Below are 13,431 nucleotides of genomic sequence, written 5' to 3'. Positions count from 1 at the left end.
CGCAGACATGTCATGTGTATATTTACCCTCTCACACAATGTCTAAACATTTTCTAAACGCTGTAGTCTGGAACTCTGAATTTTCCGTTAAAGGTTTATTTTGCTTTCCGTTGTCCGCATAACACAGTTTCCGCTTAATGAAGGGACTTTTACATGTTTTGCACTCCAAAATTCATGGGACCGTGAAATATTTCCGTTTAAGACAGTTTTCCGTTTAATAAAGGGTCCGTTGAAGGCAGGTTTTACTGTACTTTCAAAAAGTAGTTATTTCACAAGCGCAATAAGTAGTAATAACCGTAGAATTAACTTCCTAGCATTAAATTTCTCAATGTTGTCAAGTGGCACACTTTCGACTTGATCCAAAAGTATACGCAGTGAAAGCATGCAGCCTACACTAAATATTCGGATACGCGGAAAGATTTAAATGGTGTAACTTGAAATTTGATTGCATTTGTATTTATTAAAGACAACTTAGTATAAGATCTTGTACATCAATTGAGTTATTTTCAATGTTTACTGGAACACGTAACAGTCCGTTCGAGAACCAGAGGATGCAATACAAAAACCTCTACACCAATGAAAGAAAAATAATTAAATTTCCAAAAATAATGACCATAATCTCTCTTCTGCTAGAGAAAATGAGAGCTTTGTTAGCAATTATCGAACTGTTTTTTTTTTAAATTTGAACAGTATTGTTTAAATGAGAGTAAGAAGCATAGCGTTCAAAAATCTATTAACAAACACAATAATTTAAATTAAACTAGGTAAGAATTAAGTAAATATTGAATATTTTACCTGAAGAGCCATTAGGAAAGTAACCATATCTGATACATTCGGCGGAATGCGTATCTCCACTATAAGAAGACATATCGTAGTATATGCAGCCTCCAAATTTGCCTAATGGAGAAGAATAAGAAATATTACTGACTTTTAAGCTGATTTTTTTTTTTTTTTAAATCAAAAGATCCGATATATTACAAGCAATTTTTTTATAGACCTTATATCTGGAGAACTACATATAGTGAGCCAAACCCAAACTACCACTTAACTCAATATGATGTGTCTATTCCATTAAAAGTACAAAAATTCGATTTAGGGGCCGTTCAAAAATTTTGTGGCCCTTGATCCAATAAGTCCAATATATTTCATTCAATCAAAAATTTTCTTGTGTGCCTTATATCTGGAGAACTGCATATAATGTAGCCAAACCCAAACTATCACTTAACTCAGTATCATGTGCTTATTACCTAAAAAATACGAAAACTCGATTTAAGGGCCATTCAAAAATTCTGTGGTCCCTGATCGAATATCTAATATACTTCATTCAATCAAAAATGTTCTTATGTGCCTTATATCTGGAGAACTGCATATAATGTAGCCAAACCCAAACTATCACTTAACTCAGTATGATCGGTTTATTCCTTAAAAAAAAAAAAAACAAAAAACAAAACAAAAAAAAAAAAACAAAAAAAAAAAAAACAAACGAAAACTCGATTTAGGGGCCGTTCAAAAATTTTGTGGCTCCTGATCCAAAAAGTCCAATATATTTCATTCAATCAAAAATTTTCTTGTTTGCCTTATATCTGGAGAACTGCATATAGTGTAGCCAAACCCAAACTACCACTTAACTCAGTATGATCTGTTTATTTCGAAAAAAAAAAAGAAAAAATACGAAAACTCGATTTAGGGGCCATTCAAAAATTTTATGGCACCTGATCCAGAAACTAATTATTGGCCAAGGTCGCAATCTTTTGATTCATGTTTTGGATCATTCCTAAAGTTCTTATCTTACTTGTGAACCCATCACAGCCAGTCAAAGCTTAAAAAAAAAAAAAAACTGTGAATTAGTATGTTGCTTAAGGTAGCAAGTTGTCAATTGAATTTTCGACATTATTAGCTCAATTGCTGAAACTTAAAACATTGACATAATATTTGTGTCAAGAGTGCACCGATTACGCTAATGGTTTGAAAATTTTTAGGCTTCATGTGCATTAGCTCAGCGAAATCAAAGAAAATAATCACACATGGTTAGGCACATGAAACCTGTGTCTTACTGAATGCGACTATTCTTGATCACTTGCGGATGTTTCTTTTATTTAAAATAGGAAGATATGTAAATGTCATTTATGTTGTCAAACAGAGAAAACATGTAGAAAGCATAGGAAGATCTAGGGTGTATGAGTAAGCTTAGAAGTTACATGACTTGCCTTTGCACAATCCTAAGCAGGAGCTTAAGTCGCGAAATAAAATTTAAAATAATGAACCGAATGGAGAGTAATGAGTTGAAGAGTTCATTAGATTAATATGTCAGCCCTAAAGATAGGAGACACACATGTGGAGAGTAAAGACTGTTAGTCACACTAAAGTTAGATTTCTACAATACTATTGGCGAGGGCAAGTAGCTCAGTGGTAGAGCGTTTACCTCTGATGCGTGAGGTTCCTGGTTTGATCCCAGCTCGCGCTAAGTGAGTTTTGCGGTGGACAAACACCATGTTCGTGGTTTTTTCGGGGTTCTCTCGTTTCCTCCCAATTTATTCATTTCACCATTTCCTTCATTTCTCATCATCATCACCATCTCCTTTAGACTAGCCGGAAACAGGCCTTTAGTAATCGTGAAACGTAAAACTGAAACTTTGGTTTCATTTTCAATACTATTAGTGATTACTTTTTTTTAAAATCACAGATTATATATATATCAATCGAAATATTTTATTAAGCTTACCAAAATAATGTGAATAAGTGTAAATCGGCATTCCAAGTTTCCGAGAAATCGACAAAAGACTTTTTTCATTTAAAGGCTTCTAAGACTTCTCGTATGATAAGTCTCGTAAGGTTGAACTGGTATTAAATTACATTCTTATCACAATATTTTCATTATCAAATTGGTATGAGGACAATACAAAATATGCTTAACGACATATAGCTCAAAATTATAATTTACTCTTACACGTAACTTTAATTTTCTTTATTCATAACACTGCTCTGGCGCATAGCCAGAAATTTTTGTTGGGTAGGATCCAAAGTATTTTTTTTTCGGGAGACATTTTAATACGTCTATGTTGTATTGAACTTATATTGGATTGAGTTGGAGTTTGAGCTTAGTGTCCCTTTCAGCAGCGAGACTACATGAGACGTGGACCTACTGATTAATTGATTAACGTGAGATCCGAACCACATGCGCTCCCGCCGGAATTGAACCCGGGTTTCCTGCGCTAAAGGCGCGTACGCTAACCGCTTAACCAAAAGGAAGCTCTGAACTTCAGTTATTCTGCACCCGAAAACATGATAAGTTGTTGTTAAGTACTATATTCTCAGAAAAAATGATAGAACTTGATTATTTTTATAAGAAAAGATAGAGATATAAAATCAAAAATCTTTAGACTACATCAATCATTGCTCTGTTAAACAAATATAGTTCTGTTAAGAAAGTCTACAAATGTTAGTCGAATTACAAAATTGTGGGTGGGTAGATAGGTGGGGGAAGAGCCTCAGTGGGTGCGCCTCTGCTACTCTCTAAAGAAGAGATTCGATAAATCAGATTGAGCCTAACAAAATGAATTTTTTTCTTGTGCATAATTTTTGATGAAACGATGAAAAGCAAATTTTTATGGCGCTATGAAAGACTGTCGTTCGTTGCCAATAACAGATGGTAGATCTATATTTCTAAATTCTCCCGGAACACAGTTTATTTTTTAATGTACTGCTTATGCAAAAAAATACATTATTAGCAGATTGTTTCTATTGTTGATTGCCTTCATCTAACAATTATCCACTTTTTAACGGTGACACACATACAGAGTAACACAACAAAAACTCTCATATTTCAAAGGCTAATACTGTAAAACACAAAGTATTGCAGATAGAAATTTGTTTTCTCTTTGTAATTACTTTGTTCTGATTTGAATTACTCTGTTCTCTTGAGTGTTGAAATTACACATAAATTGACAATATAGTTAGTATTAAAAACATCCAATAAATCCTCCACTTCTTTACTGCTATAGCGCTGTCAGTGGCAATGGTGTAAATCGGTGACCTGTTAGCCCCCCCATGTAACAAAATTCGATTGGAATTGAGCCAGATCGTTTGATCGCGATTGATCGCCAAAAATTATCGTTTGATCGTCACTCGTAGTGACGTAATACAAGTAACTAGGTAGGGGGTTAACAGGTTAACCTGTTAGCCCCTCATCGAAACAAATTTTATCGGAATTGGGTCAGAATGTTTCATTATCGTTTGATCGCGTTTGAACGCAAAAAATTGTCTTTTCATCGCCACTGGTAGTAACGTAATACAAGTAATTAGTTAGTGTGGGCTAACAGGTTAACCTGTTAGCCCACCGATCTAACCGAATTCGATCGGAATTGGGTCAGATCGTTTCATTGTCGTTTGATCGCGCCAAATTTTCGTTTGATCGCCACCTGTACTGACGTAATACAAGTAATTAGGTAGGGGCTAACAGGTTAACATTTATCCCCCCCCCCCCATCGAACCAAATTTGATCGAAATTGCGTCAGGTTGTTTCATTATTGTTTGATCGCGTCTGATCGCCAAAAATTGTCGTTTGATCGCCACCCGTAGTAACGTAATACAAGTAACTAGTTAGGGTGGGCTAACAGGTTAACCTGTTAGCCTCCCCCATCGAACCAAATTCGATCGGAATTGGGTCAGATCGTTTCATTGTCGTTTGCACGCGTTCGATCGCGAAAAATTATTGTTTATCGCCACCCGTATTGACGTAATACAAGTAAATAGTTAGGGGGCTAACAGGTTAACCTGTTAGCCCCCCATCGAACCAAATTTGATCGGAATTGGGTCAGATCGTTTCATTGTCGTTTGATCGCCAGCCGTAGTGACATAATACAAGTAATTAGGTAGGGGGGCTAACAGGTTAACGTAGTGGCGTAACACATGTAATTATGTTGGGGTTAACCTGTTAGCCTCCACCCAACCAAATTTGATTAAACTACATCCCAATACGCGTGGCGATCATACGGTAATTGTGGTGACTAAACTCTGTCAAACGACAATGAAACGATCTGACCCAATTCCGATCAAATTTTGTTCGATTAGGGGCTAACAGATTCACCTGTTAGTCCCTTACGTAATAACTTGCATTATGCCACTACGCGTAACGGCCAACCGATTTTTTGGCAATCAGACGTGATGAAACAACAATGAAACGATCTGACCCAATTCGGATCAAGTTTGGTTCGATGGGGGGCTAACACGTTAACCTGTTAGCCCCCCCTACCCAATTACTTGTGTTACGTCATTACGCGTGGCGATCAAACGATTGTTTTGGCAATCAGACGTGATCAAACGAAAATAAAACGATCTCACCAAATTCGGATCAAATAAGGTTCGACAGGGGGTTAGCAGGTTAATTCGCCTACGTAGTTACTTGTATTACCTCACTTTACGTGGTAATCAAACGATAATTTTTGGCGATCAAAGGCGATCAAACAACAATGAACGATCTGACCCAATTCTGATTAAATTTGGTTCGATGGAGGGGCTAACAAATTAACCTGTTGCTACCCTAAGTAATTACTTGTATTACGTCACTACGTGTGGCGATCAAACGATAATTGTTGGCGATCAAATGCGATCAAACGACAATGAAACCATCTGATTCAATTCCGATTATATTTGGTTCGATGGGGGGGGGTAACAAATTAACCTGTTTGCCCCTACTTAATTACTTGTATTATGTCACTACGTGTCGCGAATTTTTTTTTTTTTTTTTTTTTTGCAATGAGACGTGATCAAACGACAATGAAACTATCTAACCCAATTCGGATCAAATTTGGTTGGATAGGGGGCTAACATGTTAATCCCCCTAAATAATTACTTGTATTACGTCATTATGGGTGCCGATCAAACAATTTTTGGCAGTAAAACTAGTTACAGTCTCCTGCTGTATTCAGTTCTCATTATGATTTGGTCAGAATCTCATCGCGCGTATGCAGTCGAAATGTTTTTTAAAATCATCAGTTCTGTGATTACTGTGCAAAGAGCTGCCTTCTTAAAGTTTGCTATTCCACGTAATAAACATATTTTTGATTGGAGGAATATCTTACAGTGGATCGAGAATTTCGGAACAATGAGCTCTGCGTTCGGAAAAAACATTCTAGCCGACCTAAAAATGTTCGTATGTCTGAGAACATTGAGCAATTACAAACTATAGCCTTCAGAAATTAAATTAAATTAAATATCAGTTTAAAGTACGGTGATTATGTCCTTTAGGCTAAGGGAGACAGATGATTGAGGCAAGCGAATGATGATGGAATGATTGGTGAAATTAGAATATGGGAGAAACTGGAGAACCCCAGAAAACCCACGAACACAATGGTGTCCGCTGGGATCAAACCAGGGACTCTACAAACCAGAAGTAAGCCTCTACCAATGAGCCATTGTGTGTAACCTTCAGAAATCGTCTTCAGATTGTGTTTCTTTTCAAATCAAAATAAAGCGATTACAAACGGTTTTCAATACCATGTTATAGTTTTGAATACACAAGTTTCTATCTGCAATACTTTCTGTTTATTAACCTTTAAAATATGCGAGGTTTTATTGGTTCCAGCGACGCAACTAGGCTAATTGTCACCCGGTAAGAACTCGCCTTAGCGCCCACCCCTCCGACCAGTCAAACCAAAACACTCCCCGACAACCCCTGATATTGATATCACACAGTAATTCTCCTATTCCATTTTATCTTCAGTGGTAAAGCTTGATTTCAAAATTGTAGTACATAATTTAATTTTTACTGCAAGATAAAACACTAAACTAATTAGTATTTGATTGACAGATAATCTGAGAATAGCTTGACATTCTTATTAGGGATGGGCACAAGCGAGTTCGAGCGAGTTTTCGTTGAAGCTCGACTCGACTCGAAATAGACATCTTTCAGCTCGACTCGAGAACTCAGCTCGAAAAATTTCCTCCAATTCGACTCGAAACTCGATTTACTTTCTTTTTTCCACGCAAACATCCGCTCATTACGGTTTTTGAAGCACTCTTCGGAGCGATCATAACTAGCTTCGGGTGCATGCGACATCTGTGAATTCAGTAGTTATGTAGCAGTCAGGTAGGGATATCAGCGGAGTTGATTCACTACAGGAAATCATTTCAGGTTATAATTGTTGTTTTAATCTAAATTTAAAATTTTGTTACTTTTCAAAGGCAATTGTTGTTATCTCTTTATTGAACACAATTTTCTAGTTGTTTTCGTATATTTCTTATTGTTTAAGTTTTTTCAAATAAGATCTTTGACAGTTATTGTAGCCGGAAGCTTTACTATGACTACACAGCGCACTTCGTACGAACTTTGAGAAAACGTCATGTGTAGTTGACTGGTTGGGGGAAGAATATATTAGTTATGATTTTCAGTTGTATGAACAATATCTATTTTAAAAGTAAGAATAATCTTTCAAGAAGGGATTCGAGAAAAGGTAGTGTCAGTGGCAGATCTAGTCCGGGGCCGGGGGGCCTAGGCCCCCATCTTTCTGACTGACAAAAGTAATTTAGGCTATCATTTATGTATTTTTTGAAGTTTATAGTAAACTCATGATATACCTATCATAGACTGGGTTCTGGTAGGCCCTTCCCTCCAGTTTTTACCTTCTAGATGCGCCTCTGGGTAGTGTAATCCTCAAAATGTAGATATGAAAATTGTGTCAACGCATTTAACGTACCCGGTCATATAGTTAGACGAGGGACTACTACTGATTACTCTGATCAACCACTCCCTATAGCCTATTCCTAATGGAAGTTCAAATCGATCCCACAATGCAACAAAAGTGACTCGGCGACACTACCGGCTAGAATTGTAACTAATTGCATCGTCTGCTAGTGACGGTAGCTAAATGTATTATTGGCTAATTCTATCAAACTCACGCGCTCTGAAGGATTTGATTCGTTCTTGCTTTTAGTAGTTCGTAGTATCCAATTTCCATGAGTGGCGGCGCCACAGTTTCCACAGTTTCAGCGGGAAGAGCAGATGTAAGCTCTTATACTATATTATTACTTTATGGGAATTACAATATTACAGTATAAATTTTTGATATTTTTTCATGCTTTTTGATGAAAATAATTGTTTTTTTTTATTAATTTGAGTTAGCTGAATCCGGATCTGATATTACTATTTAGATATTAGTTCTGGTTTTTAAATAAAGGAAGAAAACAGAATTCAATATTACTAAAATCTCTAAAAGGGGAAGTCCTGACTGACTGATTGATCAACTCCGAGGGCAAGCTGCTTACACTAGAAGCTTCAAATTTGGATAGAGCATAGGGCGTGTTAAGTATAGCCCCATTAAGGAAGCATTTTTGGAAATTCGACGAAGGAGAGGGGTGGCGATTATTATCTTAAAATGTCAATATCTCGGAATCCTTGAATGTTAGAGACATAAAATTTCGTATATGGACTTCTCATTTAAAACAATTAGATATCTTTCAGTGTTTTTTTTTCCCACCTAGAAGGGAAGTAAAGGGGGAGAAGGAAAAGGGATGAGAATTGTGTTATAATAAGATGTCCGTATCTTAAAATCTTTTATGGATAGTGATATGAAATTCGGCGTTTGGACTTCCCACCTAAAATAGATACACGTTCTATATGACACATAGACACAATATTTGCTATAGAAGGGAAGAAAAAAAAGGGTGTTTAAAATTGTTGAAATTGGATAGTCATATCTCAAAATTCGTTAAGGTTAAAGCCATGAAATTTGATATTTAGACTTTTCATTTAAAATAATTGTAGACTGACTAAAAAAAAAAAAGTTCTAAGTGTAAAAATGAAAATGTTGAGTAAAGGGTCCAGATTTTACTTCAGAACTGGTGGGAAACAGACCCACGCGCATTCTACTGGCCATTATTTGAACTACTACAGTGAATACTAGATAGCGCATTTTTCACTAAGCAGTGTTAGGCACATAGGTCACATTTTGACATTGGGCCAAACTTTTCCATTTTCGGCATTTAGCACAGATTTCATTTTCACTCTACAATTAAAGAAATATATATTAACAATTCTCAAATTTAAGTGACCCAATGTACCCCCCTCCATTTTAAAAGAAGATCATCAGTGTATCCATATTCTATTAAAGAAAATTAACCCTGTACTCATCTATTAAGCATATAATACACTAAAGCTTCATCATAGAAGACATAGTATGTCAACACTCTCCAAACTATTAATTTTTGACAATTTATAACACATTAAAAGAAAACAAGCAGTACCAATCAAATGTAGAAAAATATATATTCGTGTCCTAGAGAATATCCTATTTACCAAATTTAGTTTTATCACAATCTCCAAATTTAAGGAGTATGTCTATGTACCCCTCCCAAACTTTAAGAGGGCTGTACAAATATACCTAATTCCCTGAAAAAGAGAACCGACCTTGCACTCAACTATTTAATCATTTGTTTGTATTAAAGCCTCATTTAAGAAAATTATTAGGTAAATAAACTACCACATGGTAATATGAATATCTTGAAATGGTTTAGTCTTAAAAGGATATTAAGCAGAATCACCCAAATTTACAAACTTTTATATACTAGTCCTAGAGAACGTTTACTAAATTTTGTTATTTGACAATTCCCAAACTTAAGGTGGAAGTTCTATGTACACTTTTCAAAATTTAAGAAGGAAGCATCAATATCCTGTCCTATGAAAGCCAATGGACCCCTGTACTCAAACATATAATCATATAACGTGTTTAAGGCTCATCAAAGAACAAATTAGGTCAATAACCGAAAGATAGCAATACCAAGATTTGGTATTTTTTTATCTACAGAAAGGATAAACAGAACTATCCAAATTTACAGTGGTATACATTTGAGTCCTAGAAAGCATTTATCATTTCTTTTTGACAATTTCTACTATATGTAGATGACCTAAAATTCAGAAGATTTATTAGTAATGTCAATGACTCCGTATCTCTACAAAATGATATCAATGCTGTTTCCAAATGATGTCAACTCAATGATCTGAACCTTAATGTAAATAAATGTTTTACTTCTAAAACTTAACTATTGCATTGGTAACGTCAACATTAAAAGGATCGAAGAGTTTAAAGACCTCGGGGCCACCTTTGACACGGAACTAACATTTTCCAACCACGGAACTAACATTTCCACGGAACTAACGTTAAAAAAATTGTGAGCGAAGCTTATAGAAATCTGGGGTATACGATAAGAAATGGAAGGGATTTCAAGAAACAAGACACATTAAAAACGATATATAACACAATTGTTAAATCGAAACTAGAATACGCTGCCGAAATTGGAACCCTGCAAATAAAAAAAAAAATATAGTAGCAAAATAGAAATAAGACAATCAAAATTCGCAAGGTACTTAGTTTTCAAGGAAACAGGCATATATCCTAAATTTGAAACATATCAATGTTTAATTAAACTCTGAACATTGTATCCCTCGACAGCAGAAGAAAAGTTCGGTTACTCTGCCTTCCATATAAAATTTTAAATAACAAAATCCAAGAGTTGCAATTACTTGAACATCTGAAATTTAAAGTTCCCAACGTTAGAAGACGCCCAATAGTTGGCTTAGTTCACTGTAGAACATTAAGAAAGAATATGATGAAAAGCTCACCTATTTGGAGCACGTGACATCTACAACAAACTGTGTGTGGTTAATCCAAGTATTGATATATTCAAAATGTCCTTCACTAAATTTTAAAAAAGTAGTAAATTCTTTAAGTCCCAGAATCAGTGATTAACCACTCATTAAAATTATCACTTGTCTGTTTATTCTACTATTGTTATGATTATCTGTTTTTGTGAATACTGTAAGTGGGTATCTTTACCTGTAGTATTCATTTCTCTAAATAAATAAATAAATTCCCAAATTTAAGGGTAGTGCTACGTACTCCTCTCAAATGAACTCAGTACTAAATCTCATTATCATATAAAGTGTTAAAAACTCATCAAAGAAGGTAAATTAGTAAAAAACTGTCCACAAGATGAACACGTGGCAATACCAATATTTGGCAATTTTTTACCCACAAAAAAATTATAGGCAAGACCACCTAAATTTGCAGTGGTATACGTTTTAGTTCTTGAATAATATTTAGCGAATTTCATTTTTAACAATTCCCAAATTTAAAGGGTAGTCATACATACCTCTTTCAAAAATTGGAGAAATAATAAATGTATTCATGTTTTATAAAAGAGAATGGACTCATATACTAAACCGTATAAGGTAACAAGGCCTCATAAAAGAGGGTAAAATAGATCCAAAACCTCCGAAATTTACATTTTTTGGTAATTTTTTTTACTCATGAAAGGGAACGAGATACATCACCCAAACTTACAGAGATACATACCCGTATCCCATACTACCACATAAACTTTTTTAAATTTGGCAAATTGCAAAAGTTAAGGGAGCGGTACTATGTACTCCTCCCAAAATATATTTACTGGGCAAAAGTAGTCTGCGAATTTTAGAGTATTGATCCTGTGTACCCCTGAATCATGACCTCGAACCAGGAACCATGGCCCCTGAGCCAGGGACACAAAAGCGCTACGAAGTAATGCTAATACTATGTTCTATGCAATATCTGAGTCCTCCCGAAATATTTGGCAAGTCTACTACATTTTCCCGATACTTGTATAGTGATTATAGATATAAATTGACGGTATCGCACAGTATATTATATAATTTTTGCATTGGTTTACGTCAATAAATGAAGTCACTGGCAATGTAAGTATATTATTATTAGATGTTTAATTGTAAATTAATTTTTATCAGCATTGATTATTTTATTCTGAGTAGTTTATTGGTTGGTTTACTAATTTGGAGTTTAGTACCCCGTTTACCACTAAGGCTATATAAGACATGGACCTACAGCTAAAAGTGGGACCTGCACCTTATGAGCTCAAACCAGAATCAAACTCAAGTCTCCTTCGCCAAAGGCGCGTACGCTGACCAGATAACCACAAGGGAGTTCGATTATTAATATTTTGTGAGTAATTAAGACATACGTCTTGTAAAGTACTATTGCTACTAAATACGATACAAATTGCAAGTAATATTAATTATTTCCAAAGAAATATTGTATCTTACTTTTATTCTACCTAACACTTACAGTTTTTTCCCAGAAATTTATTATACTGTGGAGCAGAGTTTCGTAAATAAGTTGCCTGTGTTCCTTCATAAATGCATGATCAGTTGAGAATAGACTATGGAAGTCTATTTTACGGATGTCCACCAGCAAACTATGATAGATAGAGAAATTCACTTATAAATAAGCTGAAATTACTTTAAAAAAAATGCAATATGGGGTATATTAAGGAGTTTTTCTTTACTGTTTTAAGTAATGAAAAGTTAAAAACAATATTGGGTTAAAACAATGAGCTACAAAGATCAGATAAGTTGATGTATAGCCAAGATTCTATCGTTATACATACCAATATGAATCATTTAGTTGAACTGAATGTCATTCAACTCTAGGGTATTGAGAGTAGTTTTCTGAAATTTGTAACACAGCCTAACATGATATTTCTTAAATTATCACTGAAGTGGCAAAAAGAATAGAGAAATAAATATATATATACTCTAGGAATTAATACGAACGTCATAACTATATTGGACTCTGATTCATTCCAACTCTTTGGTTTGTACAAATGTAATAGTGCACGAACTCAACGATTATTAATCATCGTAATGAAGCGAAGATAATGCAAAATAATTCACTTCTATTCCAACTTGTACCGCCTTCTATCTCGTCTATTCTCGAACTGCTCCGGAACCTACAAAGTTATATTTGTAATGAATCATAATTGATCCATTTGCAGCTTGCATTTTTTATCTTCCATCATTGTGTTTATTTTTATCAATTTTGTGTTTTAATGTAATTATTTCCATATATTTTTGAAGTAAATTGTTCTTTTACTAAATATAATTGGGTATGTAGCTTATATATACAATGTTACTTGTGTACTGTTCTGAAATATCCTAAATTGTATATTTATTATTTTAATTTTTACTCCCCATAATTATGCACCAAGTCTAAGGGAGATGGTGATGATAGTAATGAATGAGACAATGGAATTGAAGAAACTAGGAGTAAGTGGAGAACCCCGGAAAATAACCTACATACAGTGTTGGTCCACCACAGAGTTGTTAGTTAAATCCTTATTTATAATATTATGTAATAATCAATAAAAAATAAAATTAAGAATCACTTATAATATTTTCCTTCCATGTCATTTTTGACCATTCGTACATACAGATCGATTGATGGTCAGATCCATGCTGGCCATAATTCATATTACATCCTAAACCGAATTTGATATTTGAGCCACCAAAAATTGATGGAAGGTAAATTTAATCAGGCCCCATGGGAAAAGGTGACACACAAACCTTTCCAAAGCGGATGCTCATACCCTTGGTTGATTATCCTGGTAT

General features: G+C 34.8%; 1 protein-coding gene across 2 annotated transcripts in view; it reads right to left on the bottom strand.

Moving 5' to 3' along the window:
* LOC145672774 (uncharacterized) overlaps positions 1–13,431 on the bottom strand; it is a 112,051-nt gene that overhangs the window by 14,437 nt on the left and 84,183 nt on the right. For both annotated transcript variants that reach the window (XM_081741940.1, XM_081741941.1), the window contains exons 10-11: positions 12,110–12,239; positions 795–896 (exon numbers count right to left, since the gene is read on the bottom strand). In XM_081741940.1, the coding sequence (XP_081598066.1) occupies positions 795–896; positions 12,110–12,239 (232 nt within the window). The remainder of the gene's footprint in view (positions 1–794; positions 897–12,109; positions 12,240–13,431) is intronic.

The sequence above is a fragment of the Thermobia domestica genome, chromosome 16 (genome assembly GCF_964235325.1).
Source record: "Thermobia domestica chromosome 16, izTheDome1.hap1.1, whole genome shotgun sequence".
Lineage (NCBI taxonomy): Eukaryota > Metazoa > Arthropoda > Insecta > Zygentoma > Lepismatidae > Thermobia > Thermobia domestica.
Note: the sequence above shows the minus strand (reverse complement) of the source record. Positions and strands in the feature narration are given on the sequence as shown.